Below are 16,333 nucleotides of genomic sequence, written 5' to 3' on the forward strand. Positions count from 1 at the left end.
ATCAACACTTCACATGATCTCGATTCTATCCCTCTGTTAATGCAGCCTTTGAGGTGGGGGAGCTTTACAAATCATTTAAATACCTTTTTCGAAAGGTGACGGACCCCTGAACTAATGAGAAAGGCTTGGCCTCTTGGTTTGAATCGCCCGTCATCAAAAGCAGGAGTCTTCAGCCTGACGATGCCTGCCAGTATTGTTTCGCATGCAAGCCTCATCATCCTGAGCCGGAAAGATCCGAAGGCCTGGATTCGCCGCTTGCAAATCCGTGATAACAAAGTGTGCAGACTGAGATTGGAACAAACCATGTTTATTTAGCCTTGCCGTGAGAGAAGAAGCCTGGATGCTCCCCTCTATCTCTTCAGTGTCTCTTCGGTGCTTCTTAAAATCTTTTGCCGTTAGTCGTTCTTTATAAGGCTAGTCTTTTTCTGGCTTCTGGTTTGTGTGTAAATATAGCCCGGCCCTCCAGTCACTGCAGTGGCTTATTGTCGCTAATTTTAGCGCTCGTGAACTCGCCGCCTTTGCAAAAAAAATCGTCTTCCTGTGGTCCAAAGTTTAGGTGTGTAATGCTGCATTCTGCCATTAGGGGGAAGTCTCACCCACAAGGCTTGGCATCCGTCTTCCCAAATGCAGCCCGGAATCCCTATTGCCAAAGAAAATTGCTATTTATTTATTTTACTTGTTTGTTTGTTTGTATTTTGAAAGCATCTGGAGCGAGCGTGGCCGGAGCTAGGTTTATCCTACGCCACCCAAATTCACTTCGGGTGAATTTAGTTATTTAGTTATTTGACAAATAACTAAATAAAAATAAAGTCGTCGTAAATTAAAGTGGCCTTTCCTCGCTTGCTGGGAAATAGGGCAGGCCCCATCCCAGCACATCCTCACTTCAAATCTTTCCCCAGTGCCTGCCCCGATGAAAAGAGGTAGGGGTAGGGTAGGGTAAAGTAGAATAGAATAGAATATATTCCATTCTCCACCATTCTGTCAGAACCGAGGAAGTTCCTGGAATGAAAAACAAAACATTTTCGAGGGGAAAAAAACGAAGAAATTCCAGTTGCCTCTTGAGTGGGGGGGGGGGAGAAATAAAAAATAAAAAAGCATCTTTGGGACAACCTGGATGGCCGATCATCTCCACGACGTTTGAGTTCCGTCTCCATGTGGCCCTTGATGTTTTAGAAGCAGGGCTGGCCTTGGGGGGGCCAAGGGAGGTCATCTAGCCCCACAGACGGATGGAGGGCGCTTGGCTTCTGTGCCGCCAGAGAGCAGACCCCGCTGGCTAATCTGTACCCAGGGCCTCCTTTTGATCCACAATTCCTTGTGCTAATGTTTCGGCCCGCCCGACGGATTTCACTTTTGTCCCCTGGATTAACGCACGCATTTTCGGGCACACGCTCTGCGTGTTTGATCGACGTTCCCTCGGCTTGATTCACGGGGGTCCCCGTCCGCCCCCTTCCCTTTTAAAAGCAGGTCCTTTGTCAGCCCGGCAGGCCTCAGGCACACAGACACCTAATCCTCTCGGATTTTCTCTCTTCCAGCGTTTAATTCCTTAGCCAGACACCGTCGCCCTTAACGGAGCAGGGAGCAAGCAGTTCCGCCTGGTTGCCCTCCAGACAGAGTTTTCAAACCTGCTTTTCCTGGCTTGTTCAGAGGAACCGCAGACATTTCAGAGGAACAAGTAGCCTGGCATTGGCCAACCAGCATTTTGAGATGGGAAGACCTAAGCGAATCCAGTGTGCCTGCAATCTTCGCTTTTTAGTAACGGACCCAGGCCTATTTGCACGTCGTTCCTTCAATTTTGGTCTTGCTGTTGTTTCGAAAACCCGTTTTTTTAATATTGGGAATTGCAGGGATTCTAACCCAGACCGAGTAGAAAGAAAGCCGTGGCAGAAAACGTCTTTGTGTGTGTGTGCTTGCCAGGGAAACACCCTAAAGTCAGCACAACCTGAGCTGGATTTTTGGAAGACTTTGTTTTCGCCATTGTACTAAGCCCTGTTTGTCGTGACCATGATTGTGCTGTGCAGGAACTTAATGCAAAACAATCGGTGGTAGACTGGCTTACGAGCCACAAGGAGTGCCTTTACACAAGCCTTGTGAAACCGCAAATACATCTCCTTACAACCGCAAATACATCTCATGGTTTAGCACAATGCAAAACCAGCCACTAACTCGTACAGGTTTGGCTCTGGACCAGAATTGCTAATGGCAAGTGTGTATGTGTGTGCGTGCATGTGCAGTTCTCCTTGTCAGCTGGGAGTTGAAGTCCACATGCCTTCCACTTGCTACAGTTGAGAAAGGGGTCTCCAACCTTGGCGACTGTACGACTTGTGGACTTCAACTCCCAGAATTCCTCAGCCGGTTCGCTGAACGACTTGTGGACTTCAACTCCCAGAATTCCTCAGAGTTTGGAGCCGAGGTTTGCAGAGATGGTTAGATCGTTCAGAGCTTCAAAGACAGACTCACATACACACCCCCTTGTGGGCAATTTGACGCAGTGTTCATTCCAACTTGTCGACTTTTAAGAGGTTGGTTAGGAATCCCTCCCGCCCCCAAGCTGGCTTATTATTTGAATATCAAGGGTCCTTTTTTCCTCCATCACGGCTTGGGAAAAGATCGAGGTTTAACCATCAAACACAAGGAGGTGAAATTCACATTACACCTGCTCTGGTTTGAATCCGATTTTTTTTTTTTTTAACATAAGCCAGATTCATTACACGACGAGATTACTGCTGATTTCTCCCGGCGGGCGCTACAATTGCCTAAATTATCTGAACATCTCGGTATACATGCGACGATTACGGCTTTCGTATTGTGGGAAGAGCTTTGAGTTGGATTTTGTTTTTTTCCTTCCAGTCCCAGGTTATCCGCTGCCCTCCCTTTGTCTTCCCCTTTGAATGATCTACTGTATTTTAGCTTTGTTTAACGCTTTTAATTCCTGTAAAGAATTAAACTCAAGAGGTGGGACGTTCTTTTGTCTCGTGGTGGTGGGGGGGGAAGGTCAGCGGTTCAAACCGGTGGATGCGGAAAAATGCAACTCTGAAAAGGAGAGCAGATGGGACATAGCCTCCAAGACATTAGCCGTTGGTTTTGCAAACATGTATTTTTCTGTTCCCTCCGAGGGTTTTCCTTCGGTTTCTCTCCTAACCTGGCCGTCCTGCTTCTTCTCTCTTCCCAGGGAGAGCTGATCACCTTCTATTACTACTGGAAGAAGACGCCGGAAGCTGCCAGCTCCCGGGCTCACCGCAGGCATCGGCGACAGGCTGTCTTCCGGAGAATTAAGACCCGGACAGCTTCCACTCCGGTGAACACCCCCTCCAGGCCTCCTTCCAGCGAATTCTGTAAGTAGGAAGCTGAAAGGCATGTAAGGGGGGGGGGGACACGACTGATCCCTGTTTAGATGCAAAGGGTCCCACGGAAAGTTGTGGGTTTTTTTTCCCATTCTTCCCCAAAAGAGGGGAGATAGATAACCTGATTCAGTCTCTTTCTTTTTGTCCTCTCTCCCTCCCTCTCTCTTTCTCCCTCTCCCCCTCTCTCCCCCTCCTCTCTCCCTCCTCTTTCTTCCTCCCTCTCTCTTCCTCCCTCTCTCTCCCCCTCTCCCTCCCTCTCTTTCTTTCTCCCTCCCTCTCTCTCTCCCCCTCCTCTCTGTCTCCTCTTTCTTCCTCTCTCTTTCTCCCTCCCTTTCCCTCTCTCTGTGTCCCCCTCTCCCTCCTTTTTCTTCCTCCCTCTCTCCCCCTCCCCCTCTCTCTTCCCCCTCCCTCTCTTCCTCTCTCTTCCTCTCTTCCTCTCTCTTCCTCCTTCTCTCTTCTTCCCTCCCTCTCTCTCTTTCTCCCTTCTTCTCTTTCTCCCTCCCTCTCTCTCTCCCTGTCCCTCCCTCTCTTTCTCCCTCCCTCTCCCTCCCACTTCCTTTCTCTCTCTCTCCCTCTCCCACTCGCCCTCTTAATTCCTCCTAGTGGATTTGAGCTCGGCCAGCGAAGATGATTTTGACAGCGAGGACAGTGAACAGGAGCTGAAGGGCTATGCGTGTCGACACTGCTTCACCACCAGTATGTATGTTTAGCTGGGCTCAATCAATCAATGCTTACCAATCAGCATAGAGCTGGAAGGGAGCTTGGAGGTCTTCTAGTCCAGCCCCCTGCTCAGGCAGGAGACCCGATACCCTTTCAGACAGCTGGCTGTCCAGCCTCTTCTTAAAAACCTCCAGCGATGGAGCGCCCACGATTTCTGAAGGCGAGCTTTTCCATCGGTTATAATAAGGGAAATAAGTCGACCCCCCCCCTCTCTTTCCGGCAGCCCCTCAAATACCAGAATACTGCTCTCGTGTCACCCCTGGTCCTTCTTTTCTGTAGCCTTCCCCAGGTCTCGTCCGCCTTCCCCGACAGAGCAGGCAGGAAACAGATGAGCTAATTCTGCTTTGTCGTCCGGCTACGTTAACAGAATCTTGCCGGGCTGAAAGTACAAATCTGCCACCTTCCCTTTTACAGCCTGAAAATTTAAGAGAGGTTCCCATTCTGAGCATCTTCTCTCCACCCATTGTGCAGCTGCGGGCAGCGCCGTCCCTTATCTGACCATTCCCTAAGCAGCTCCTCCTCTCCCGAGGTCATCCCCACAAGCCATGATGGGTCCCCACCTTCCTCTTTTACCCATCACCATCGCCTTAAATCTTGTGATTCATTCTTCTGGGGGTTGATGGTGTCTTCTTTTTTTTCCTCTTCTTTTTTTTTTTTTTTCTTTCCACAGCCTCCAAGGACTGGCACCACGGGGGACGGGAGAACATCCTTCTCTGCACGGACTGTCGGATCCACTTCAAGAAGTACGGGGAGCTTCCTCCCATTGAGAAGCCGGTGGACCCGCCGCCTTTTATGTTTAAGCCGGTCAAGGAGGAAGATGATGCTCTCAGCGGGAAGCATAGCATGAGGACGAGAAGGAGCCGCGGCTCGGTAAGTGTCACGTTGGTCCACCTTTGTGATAAAATAACGGAATAACTGAGTTGGAAGGGACCTGGGAGGTCATCTAGTCCAACCCCCTGCTCAGGAAGGAAACTCTACACCATTTCAGACAAAGGGCTGTCCAGTCTCTTCTTTAAAACCTCCAGTGTTGGAGCATTCACCGCTTCTGGAGGCAGGTTGTTCCACTGGTTTATTGTTCTAACTGTCAGGAAGTTTCTCCTTAGTTCTAGGTTGCTTCTCTCCTTGGTCAGTTTCCATCCGCTGCTTCTCGTCCTGCCTTTAGGCGCTTTGGAGAATAGCTTGACTCCCTCTTCTTTTGGGCAGCCCCTCAGATACCGGAACACTGCTATCATGTCACCCGTAATCTTTCTTTTCATCATGTTGAATGGGTGGATAAAGCAAGAGACAGCGATCCCGTTGCACATTATCCTGTCATAGGCTCAGCTCTTTTGGCTTCTCTGCTTTAGGGAGTGTTGGAGTGAGAAACTTCCTGACAGTGAGGACAATTAACCAGTAGAACAGCTTGCCACCAGAAATCATGGGTGCTCCATCACTGGAGATTTTTAAGTAGAGACTAGACACTTATCTGTCTGAGCTGGAATAGGTTCTCCTGCTTGAGCAGGGGGCTGGACTAGAAGACCTCCAAGCTCCCTTCCAGCTTCTGTTCTATTCTATTCCATATTCTATTCTATTCTATTCTACCTATTTTGGAAGCAGCCTTTGATCTTGCCTTTCTCCCTTAATCAGCAGATGTCTACACTTCGCAGCGGTCGTAAAAAGCAACCCACCAGCCCAGACGGGAGAGCCTCACCCATCAACGAGGACATCCGGTCCAGTGGCCGAAACTCACCCAGCGCGGCCAGCACTTCCAGTAACGACAGCAAGGCGGATTCGGTCAAGAAATCCACCAAAGTATGTTGGGATAACAGTTGGCGGTCCTTCCTGGTAGAGGTCCGAGCAGGTTGAGGCAGGTCGAGCGCGGCTGATGGAGCTGGGACTCGGGGGCCCTTCCGAACTCTCCCGTGGAGTTCCTCCATCTTGCCAGCTTAGGAATCTTCTTGTGTCCTCCTTTGGGCTCTTCCAGACATTAATGGGGAAGCCCGTTGCAAAGCCAATTTCTCACTCCATCAGTTCTCCGTCCATCTCTCCATCCCTTGTTCCTCACACTACTTCAGGAAAATCCCTTGTTAGGTCTGAGTGCGAAGCCTTTAGGAGGCCAAGTGTCCAGGTAGCACCACCCCCCGTCCCTCCTTTTAACCACGTGGCTTTTCTTCCGTGGCAGAAGATCAAAGAAGAGGCTGCTTCTCCTCTCAAGAGCTCCAAGAGGCAACGGGAAAAGGCCGCCTCTGACGGCGAGGAGCCCGACCGCATCAATGCCAAAAAAACCAAAACCCAGGTGAGTCCCTGGAGGAGGAGAAGCCGCCGCCGGTGCTAGACTGGGTGGGTGGGGGAGGTCTGGGCGTTCAGATCCAGCCCACGGTGGTCTTGCTGAGGGCCGCGGGGTGGGTGGGTTGGGCTTCAGGCTGTCGCTCTCCAGGGGTGACCTGGTCTGATGGAAGCCCGTGAGATGCTCAGAGACGCCCGTGGCCTGGGGTGACTCCCGTCTGCCTGCAGGGCATTCCTCTGGAGGATCCGGTCTTCCGGCGTGACCTTCCCTCTTTCCCCTCCCCTCCTTCCAGGAGATCAGCCGGCCCAACTCCCCCTCGGAGGGCGAAGGGGAGAGTTCCGACAGCCGCAGCGTGAACGACGAGGGCAGCAGCGACCCCAAGGACATTGACCAGGACAACCGCAGCACCTCGCCCAGCATCTCCAGCCCTCAGGACAACGAGAGCGACTCGGACTCCTCAGCCCAACAGCAGCCCTCTCTCCAGGCCCCCAACGGCCCGGCCCAGCCCCCCGGGCCCCTTCCGGCGCAGCTGCCCTCGTTGCCGGCCGGCATCCTCTCTTCCGCCGGCCCACATGTGTCCCCGTCGGGAGCGCAGCCCCCCAGCCAGCAGCCGCCGCCTCTGCCCCTGGGCCTCCCTCATTCGCACATCCAGCAGGGGCCTTCCTTGCACCCCCCCAGGCTGCCATCCCCTCCTCACCCGTCTCTGCAGCCGCTCGGCGGCCCCTCCAGCCAGCCCCCGGGCCTCTCCCAGCCGCCCCTCCATGGCCAGATCCAGGCCCTGCCGCACGGCCTGCAAGGCCAGCCCCTCCTGCCCCATCCGGCCCCTGGGCAGCCCTTTGCCCTCCCGCCCCAGGCCTTGCCAGCCTCCACTTCGCAGTCTCAGGGTCCCCTGCCGCCCCCGGCCCCCTCCCATACCCACCCAGCCCTGCAGGTCTCGGTGCCCTCCTCGTCCCCGCTGTCCTCCCAGTGCCCCCGGGAGCAGCCCTTGCCCCCTGCCCCCATGGCCATGCCTCACATCAAGCCCCCGCCCACCACGCCCATCCCGCCCCTGCCCACGCCCCCCTCCCACAAGCATCTCTCTGGCCCCTCGCCCTTCTCCATGAACTCCAACCTGCCCCCGCCCCCCGCACTGAAGCCGCTTAGCTCACTCTCCACCCACCACCCGCCCTCCGCGCACCCCCCTCCCCTGCAGCTGATGCCCCAGAGCCAGCCCCTGCAACCCTCCCCCGCCCAGCCCCCGGTCCTCACCCAGAGCCACCCGGCCCCTCCCCAGCCCCCTTTCGCCCAGCACCCCTTCGTTCCCGGGGGGGCGGCTCCCGTCACGCCGCCTTCCTGCCCGTCGACTTCCACGCCACCCTCTGTGCCAAGCGCCCCGAGCCAGGGGGCCGTGCCCAGCTCGGCGGCCTGTGGCGGGAGCCTCCCCGTGGTGGCCACCTGCCCCATCCCCTCCATCCAGATCAAGGAAGAGGCGCTGGACGAGGCTGAGGAGCCCGAAAGCCCCCCTCCCTCCACCCGGAGCCCCTCCCCAGAGCCCACGGTGGTGGACACGCCGAGCCACGCCAGTCAGTCGGCTAGGTGAGGGGGCTGATCTCAATTCATCCCCACCTGGCCCATCTGCTTAGCCTGGAGATAGATGCTTTGGGCAGGCTTGGGGAGACTTAGATGGGAGGCGAAGGCAGCCCCTTGTGGGGTATTCAGGAAGCCATGGTTTAAATGTGGCTTAGTGCATCGCGATAATAAAATCTTGGGACTGAATAATGCAGAGGAAAATCGGTGGAGTAATACGAACCCGGTCATTTTCCCGGCTGACGTCCTGCTAGAGGGGAGGAAGATTAAAAATCCCATCATCTCTAGCCAGCCTGATGGATAGCGTAGTTCCCTATCTCTAGTAAGGAGTGTAGCAGTCTTATATACATCAATGTTTAGAACAAGGGAAACAATAAAATAAAGACAGGTAACTATCAGTTTCAGGATAATTTTGGCTTGCAGAAGGCATCTTCGATTCAAAAAAGTAAAAGCTTTACTTCCAAATTAGCAAGACAGAGCTAATTTCAATGTGTTAAATCCCCATTTCTAGTTTTGGTGCAGTCCTAGCTATTGCCCGATTCAGCTCTTGTGACAAATCCCTCTTAACTTTCAAGATCCTCATGCTTTTCCCGGTGCCGATCATTTTAGCTTCTCCTCATCCTCCCCTCTGCCCCGCAGGTTTTACAAGCACCTGGACCGTGGCTACAACTCTTGCGGCCGGACGGATCTGTACTTCATGCCGCTGGCTGGCTCCAAGCTGGCAAAGAAGCGGGAAGAGGCGATTGAGAAGGCCAAGCGTGAGGCAGAGCAGAAAGCGAGAGAAGAACGGGAACGGGAAAAAGAGAAGGAGAAGGAGAGGGAGCGAGAACGGGAACGCGAGAGGGAAGCGGAAAGAGCGGCGGTAGGTTGGTCTGTCTGGCTGAAGGTGGGTGGTGGGACGGGGGGGCTGAATCGGACCCCCAAAAGGAAGGACGACTGTTCTTACCCCTATACAAGCAGCTGACTTAGTGACTCAGCCCTGGCTTAACGGGAGGTAGAAATTCAGAAGAGATTGCTGGCTCCCAAGGATGCAGTTACAGTCATAGGCAAGGCTGTGTGCTTTCAGACCTACAGCGCTGTCTTCCCACTAGGAGACGAGCCTCTTGGTTCCCACAACTTAACAGTCCTTGAATTATAGCAGTCCCAAGTTACAACAGCACCGAAAAAAGAGACTTAGGGCCAGTTTTTCACACTTAACGACCCTTTGCGGCATCCCCATGGGTCACGTGATCAGAATTCAGACGCTTGGCAACTGACTCACTTAATAAATGTTCCTCTTAGCAACCAAAATGTTGGGCTCAGTTGTATCACCTCGGCCGACACACTCCAGGGTGTTGCATGGCCCCTGTGGGGATAAGAAGGATGTGTTGTGATTCCTCGCCAGCCAGTGGACCCGGCAGCTGAGTCTGGGGAAATCAGAGGAGGAGGAGGAGGGGCCTGGAGTGACATCAGAGTCAAAGGAAGGCTCTGAGGAGCTCCAAGACTTACAGTCGGACGAGGAGCCCGGCCCCTCTACTCGCGCTCAGGCTGAGACACAGCAGTGCTGGGAATCTTGAGTTGGACAGTGATGAAGAACAGCTGGGACAAATCCAGGATGCATGAAAGCGCCGGCAAGAAAAGAGAGTAGGACAGAGGGATGCAATGGGCCGGCTCCAAAGGCAAAGGAAAAGGCATTAGGAAGGCTCACCTTGGTTGCATAATAAAAGGGAAGGGGTGGGAAGTGCTGGTGGTTGAAGGCAACCGTTTGTGTTGAGCAATTGAGTTTCTGTGAACTGTTTGTTTGCCTTGGACATGGACTCAGGTCTGTGAAGAATAAAAGGGGATTGTTTTTTTCCTGCGGTTCCGGCCTGCTTGTTGGAAGAGGGGTTTCTCCTTGTGAGTTTAACAAGGACTCACGTAGGCTGGGACAGAACATTATGGCTGACACAGAAGGATCTCCCCCACAAGCAGGGCTGGGTTTTCCTGGCCCCAGATATGGCAGGTGTCTTAAGTGTCCACCTGGCTGTGAAGCCTTGCATGTATTCAATACCTCCCATGCAAGAAACATCTGGGCTATTGTTTTATTTGTCCTAAGTCTCTCTCTTCCTTCCCACAGAAAGCGTCCAGTTCCTCCCACGACGGTCGTCTCGGAGAATCCCAGCTGAGCGGGCCGGCGCACCTGAGGCCCTCCTTTGAACCACCCCCTACCACCATCGCGGCCGTACCCCCCTACATCGGGCCGGATACCCCGGCCCTACGGACGCTGAGCGAGTACGCGCGTCCTCACGTCATGTCCCCCACCAACCGGAACCACCCCTTCTTCGTTCCACTCAACCCCACCGACCCACTCTTGGCCTACCACATGCCTGGCCTCTACAATGTGGACCCCACCCTCCGGGAGCGGGAGCTGCGGGAGCGGGAGCTGCGAGAGCGGGAGCTGCGGGAGCGGGAACTACGGGAAAGGATGAAGCCGGGTTTCGAGGTCAAGCCTCCCGAACTGGACGCCCTCCACCCGGCCACCAACCCCATGGAGCACTTTGCCCGTCACGGGGCCCTCACCATCCCCCCGACGGCAGGCCCGCACCCCTTTGCTTCCTTCCACCCTGGGCTTAACCCTCTGGAGAGGGAGAGACTCGCTTTGGCCGGCCCGCAGTTACGGCCGGATATGAGCTACCCGGACAGACTGGCTGCCGAGAGGATCCACGCCGAGCGAATGGCGTCCCTCACCAACGATCCCTTGGCCAGGCTCCAGATGTTCAACGTGACGCCCCATCACCACCAACATTCCCACATCCATTCACATCTGCATCTCCACCAGCAGGACCCCCTACATCAAGGTGAGGCGCTGAGGACCGGCTGAGTCCCTGGGCCGAGTCCCAGGACGGTCCCGGGGGGGGGGGGGGAAGGACCGTATCCTTGATCTACAGAAAATGAGCTGGCTGACAACATCTCCCAGCCTGAGGCTGGTACACGGGCTCCTCCACTTTCGTTCGTTTAGCGACCAACGGCATGGAAAGAAACGACTTTTTATGACCGTTTTTCACCCTTAACGACCCACTGCATTATTCCCTCATGGTCACATGATCCGAATTCAGATGCTCGGTAACTGACTCGTGCTTATGATGGTCGCAGTGTCCCTGGGCCCGCAGGGGTAGGCAACCTGGGCTCTTTTATGACTTGTGGACTTCAACTCCCAGAATTCTTGAGCCGGCTTGGCTCAGCTTGGAAACCTCTCCCTTTCCCCTCAGCGCGGCTGACTCAGGAATTCTGGGAATTGAAGTCCACAAGTCATAAAAGAGCCCAGGTTGCCTACCCCTGCCCTGGGGGGGGGCACGTGATCCCCTTTTGCGACCTCCTGTCAATGGGGAAGCCAGGTTCGTGTAACCACCATGCTACTGGCAACTGCAGTGATTCACTTAACAGCTGTGGTCGTAAAATGGGGCAAAACTGCCTCAGCAACTATCTCGCTTAGCGACACAAATTTCAGGCTCAATGGTGGCTGTAGGTGAAGGAAAACTTGTATTTTCAGATTTTTGATTCTCGCTACCCTCTGCGGGAATCCTCCTAGCTGTAGCATCTTCCTTCCTATCTAAATCCAGCTGTAATGAGTAGCCACCATAACCCCCCCCCCCCCGAGATAGGTCAGGCCTGTAGGCCAAACTACAAGGTCGGTCCCTTGGTTTTTGTTTTTTCCACCTAGGATGCTCCACAGATACTTCTCGGGGGTTGAGCTCATTTTAGCACGGAGGAAGTTAGCCCCAAGTTTGCAAGACTTGCAAGAGAAATCCCTTTTCACCTTTAAATGGGGCAGAGGACAGGCAGAGGTGCCCTGCAGCAGACATATATCGGTAGTAACCTTGGAGTTGTCTGCGGAGATTCTCCATCGTCCAGGTCACGGTTGTCCCAAAGGTTGTCCTTTTCACAAACTGGACTTTTTTTTTTTCTTTGAAGGCGTTTCGCTTCTCATCCGAGACTGGATGGTGGGGAAGGGAAGGATTTATCCTCCTTGCAGACAGCCGGTCACTTGCATCCTTTTAGAGAGCCGTTGAGGCCCACCTGGAGGTTTTACCTGTGTCCCCAGGGTCACCTGAGCGGTGCAAATGGGTGGGGGAGCCTCCTTGGAACTGCGGAAAGGACCATGTTGTCGATTGGAGATAGAAGACGTCGTATCCCTCCCCCTCTGTTGAGAGAGGGCTGTTTTCAATTCCATTTTCAAATATTTATTTATTTATTTATTTATGAGACTTATATACCGCTTTAAGTGCAAGCACTCTCTAAGCGGTGTACAACCAGTAAGCAATGTATATCTATATTTACATTGCCCCCAACAATCTGGGTCCTCATTTTACCTACCCCGGAAGGATGGAAGGCTGAGTCAACCTTGAGCCGGTGAGATTTGAACCGCTGACCTGCTGAACACAGTCAGCTAAAGTGGCCTGCAGTATTACACTCTAACTGCTGCACCATCTCGGCTCTTTATATATATATATATAAATATATATGTATATAAATATATAAATGTAGGTCTTTGGTTGTTCGGGTTTTCTCCCGCGTAAAATTGGAAGTGTCTTGGCGACGTTTCGATGAAGTCCCATTCGTCATCTCCAGGCCAGCTTCGTGCTTCGAGCAGCAATTGCCCGAAGCATGAAGCTGAAAACACCAGCCTGAAGATGACGAATGGGACTTCGTCGAAACGTAGCCAAGACACTTCCAATTTTACACGGGAGAAAACCCGAACAACCAAAGACCTACATACAAACACCCGCGAAAACCTCAGAAAACAAATATATAAATCCTTCCACTCCCCACCATCCCAGTCAGAGCTGAAGAAGCTTCTGGGAAGAGAAGCGAAAGCTTTTCAAAGAAAAACAAGAAAAGGCCAGTTGATTCCTGAAAAAAGCACCTTTGGGAATAACCTTGGGGTGTTCTGAGCAGGAGGGGACACGATGCTTGCAGTCCCCAAGGGTGAGGTCTGGTGCTCCTAATTTTTCCGGTGGGAATGGGGTCCTGCTTTCCCCTCCCCCAAGTCCTTTGGTCTGTTAAGGTTGGGGCGTTTTAAGTTTTGCTTGGTGCTTTTGAAGCACCTGTCAGAGATGGTAACAGTCCTCCTGCCTGAGCAGGGGGCTGGACTACAAGACCTCCAAGGTCCCTTCCAGCTCTATTCCTACTCTACTCTACTCTACTCTACTCTACTCTACTCTACTCTATTCTATTCTATATTCTATTCTGTTCTATTCTATATTCTATTCTATATTCTATTCTATTCTATTCTATTCTATTCTATTCTATTCTATTCGAACCAAGGAGAGAAGCAACTGGAACTAAGGAGAAACTTCCTGACAGTGAGAACAATTAACCAGTGGAACAACCTCCCTCCAGATGTAGTGAATGCTGCAACACTGGAAGTTTTTAAGAAGAGACTGGACAGCCATTTGTCTGAAATGGTATAGGGTTTCCTGCCTGAGCAGGGGGTTGGACTAGAAGACCTCCAAGGTCCCTTCCAGCTCTATTCCTACTCTGCTCTGCTCTGCTCTGCTCTGCTCTACTCTACTCTACTCTACTCTACTCTACTCTACTCTACTCCACTCCACTCCACTCCACTCCACTCCACTCCACTCCACTATTCTATTCTATTCCTACTCTATTCTATTCTATTCTATTCTAACCAAGGAGAGAAGCAACCTAGAACTAAGAAGAAACTTCCTGACAGTGAGAACAATTAACCAGTGGAACAACCTGCCTCCAGAAGCGGTGAATGCTCCAACATTGGAGGTTTTTAAGAAGAGACTGGACAGCCATTTGTCTGAAATGGCATAGGGTTTCCTGCCCGAGCGAGGGGTTGGACTAAATGACCTCCAAGGTCCCTTCCAGCTCTATTCCTACTCTACTCTACTCTACTCTACTATTCTATTCTACTCTATTCCTATTCTATTCTATTCTATTCTATTCTATTCTATTCTAACCAAGGAGAGAAGCAACCTAGAACTAAGGAGAAACCTCCTGACAGTTAGAACAATTAATCAGTGGAACAACCTGCCTCCAGAAGGGGTGAATGCTCCAACACTGGAAGTTTTTAAGAAGAGACTGGACAGCCATTTGTCTGAAATGGCATAGGGTTTCCTGCCCGAGCAGGGGGTTGGACTAGATGACCTCCAAAGTCCCTTCCACCTTTATTATTATTATTATTATAGAGGGAGAATTTCTAATAAATTCCAGTTATGCCCAGCTATAGCTAGTCCTTGACTTACAGGCATTCATTTAGTGACCGTTCAATGCTACGACGACCCCGGAAAAAAGTGACCGATGGCCATTTTTCACACTTAACAACTGTTGCAGCATCCCCACGATCCCGTGGTCAGAATTCAGATGCCTATTTATGACGGTCGCAGCGTCACGCGATCCCCTTTGGCGACCTTCTGGCAGGCAAAGTCTGGGGGGAAGCTGGATTCGCTTAACGATGTCACTAACTGAACAACCGTGTCATAAAACGGGGCAAAACCCACTTAACTGTCCAGCTTGTGAGGGAAATTTTGAGCTGAATTGTCGTAAATTGAGGACTGTCTGCAATAAGGGCGGCTTTGATCCCCTGATGGAAATTAGAGTTTCTAAAGAGGTGGTGATTCCTCCCCCCCCTTTTTTTTCCCCTTCCTTTCTCCCGCCCCCTCCCCTTTGCAGGCTCAGCAGGACCCGTCCATCCCCTGGTGGACCCCCTAGCCGCCGGACCGCATTTGGCACGCTTCCCTTACCCTCCCGGCACCATCCCCAACCCGTTGCTAGGACAGCCGTCCCACGAGCATGAAATGCTACGGCATCCGGTCTTCGGTGAGTGGGGACCGCCACGGCGTGCTGGGATAGGGACGCTGCCTGTTGGGTTCACACACACAACACTCTCAGCCCCTTTCCGCCCAGTCAGGCCAGCCACGTTACGGGGCCGGGGTGGAAGGTGGACTGCAGAGGAGACGGCCAACGTCCTGTTTCCCCATCAGGCCAATTCCGTGTCTCCGGGACGCCCACCAGGCGACGGGGAAGACCCAGGGGGTGATCAGTGGATATGTGTCCAGGTGGGCACTGATAAACAGGTGCCACCTTTGTGGGTCTCGCCCTTTCCTGTTTTATCTTGGCTTAAACGAGGGATTAAGGGTTGGCTGATCCGAAGGGAAAGACCTCTGTCCCCAGGTGAGCTAGGGGGCAGCTCCCTCCTTGCTGCCTCCTAGCTTCGAGTGCCAGGATTGCCACTGGAGACCCCTCTCCCTCTTTCTCCCAGGTGCCCATTACCCCCGCGACCTTCCCGGCGCCCTCCCGCCTCCCATGTCCGCGGCACATCAGTTACAAGCCATGCACGCCCAATCAGCAGAGCTGCAGCGACTGGCGATGGAACAGCAGTGGCTTCACGGGCACCCCCACATCCACGGGGGGCACCTCCCCAGCCAAGAAGACTATTACAGGTAAGGGGGGGCGGCCTCTCCCCCCCTCCCCACCGGCTGCTTCCCGAATGCTTTTTACTTCCTGCTTTTTTTTTTCCTCCTTCCCTTTTCCAGCCGCCTGAAGAAGGAGGGCGACAAGCAGTTGTAATACCTTATTTATTTGTGACGCTGACTACTCAAGTTCCTAGTCCTCGGGGAACAGTGGAATGTGTTTAATCTGGAGAACTGCTGGAAAAGCAAAAGAAATCTCTTCCAGAGAGAACCGTTCTCTCTTTTTTTTCACGCAGGAAACACACACACACACACACACACACACACACACACACACACACACACACACACACACACGTATCCCGGCCCACACGTCTCGCCCCGCAAAGCCAGGCGTGAATCGATGCATATGTTCTATACATAGTGTTCATTTGTAGGAAAGATTTCGCCAAGATCAGTTCAGGAATCTCTTTGCATGACTAAACCTGTTAAAAGGCCTTTTTTTATTTTTTTGAATGGGAGGAAGGAAAGAAAAACAAAACAGAACCGGAGAGAGAAATCACTCAAAGGGTTTCCTCATTGGTTTGGTATGTTTTTGGCCGTCGGTTTTTAATTTTTATTTCATTTTATTTTTCATTTTGAGTAGGTGCTAGTTTCAAGTTCACAACCTCTAATGCAAGCCACTGTGCATAAAAAATATATATATTCAATTTATATATATACTCAAAAAAAAAAAAAAAACCCACGAGAATCGCAAGTAGTGGCTTTACAACCTCTGGAAATCCAAGTGCTATAATAAGAATTTTAAAAGAAAAAAAAATCTACTTTTATTTTAATACATTGTAGGCAAACTTCATAATTTTTTAAGAGCTTTGCAGCATGGCGTTTTAAATCTGTAAATAACTTTTTTTGGGGGGGGCTAGGGGTTTTAAAAAGATGATTATAATTTCTTGAATTCTGATTATTAATATTATTTTTTGCCTCTACTCCAGCCCCGGCTCCTTCTTCACCGTAAAATCATTCTTACTTCTTCGCCCAGTGTTCAC

General features: G+C 52.1%; 1 protein-coding gene across 4 annotated transcripts in view; it reads left to right on the plus strand.

The window, feature by feature from the left end:
* The window catches only part of RERE (arginine-glutamic acid dipeptide repeats), a 163,162-nt gene extending 147,556 nt beyond the window's left edge, over nucleotides 1–15,606 (plus strand). For 3 of the 4 annotated variants that reach the window (XM_039367500.1, XM_039367499.1, XM_039367503.1), the window contains 11 exons: nucleotides 3,170–3,332; nucleotides 3,945–4,037; nucleotides 4,732–4,931; nucleotides 5,688–5,852; nucleotides 6,223–6,336; nucleotides 6,620–7,902; nucleotides 8,533–8,755; nucleotides 9,989–10,709; nucleotides 14,548–14,694; nucleotides 15,137–15,317; nucleotides 15,411–15,606. In XM_039367500.1, the coding sequence (XP_039223434.1) occupies nucleotides 3,170–3,332; nucleotides 3,945–4,037; nucleotides 4,732–4,931; nucleotides 5,688–5,852; nucleotides 6,223–6,336; nucleotides 6,620–7,902; nucleotides 8,533–8,755; nucleotides 9,989–10,709; nucleotides 14,548–14,694; nucleotides 15,137–15,317; nucleotides 15,411–15,444 (3,324 nt within the window). In that variant the 3' untranslated portion in view covers nucleotides 15,445–15,606. The remainder of the gene's footprint in view (nucleotides 1–3,169; nucleotides 3,333–3,944; nucleotides 4,038–4,731; nucleotides 4,932–5,687; nucleotides 5,853–6,222; nucleotides 6,337–6,619; nucleotides 7,903–8,532; nucleotides 8,756–9,988; nucleotides 10,710–14,547; nucleotides 14,695–15,136; nucleotides 15,318–15,410) is intronic. The other variant, XM_039367502.1, reaches the window with a different exon arrangement.
* Nucleotides 15,607–16,333: the final 727 nt, after the last annotated feature.

This window comes from Crotalus tigris, unplaced genomic scaffold, assembly GCF_016545835.1.
Source record: "Crotalus tigris isolate CLP2741 ecotype Arizona unplaced genomic scaffold, ASM1654583v1 scf7180000020588.15403103151:6194809, whole genome shotgun sequence".
NCBI lineage: Eukaryota > Metazoa > Chordata > Lepidosauria > Squamata > Viperidae > Crotalus > Crotalus tigris.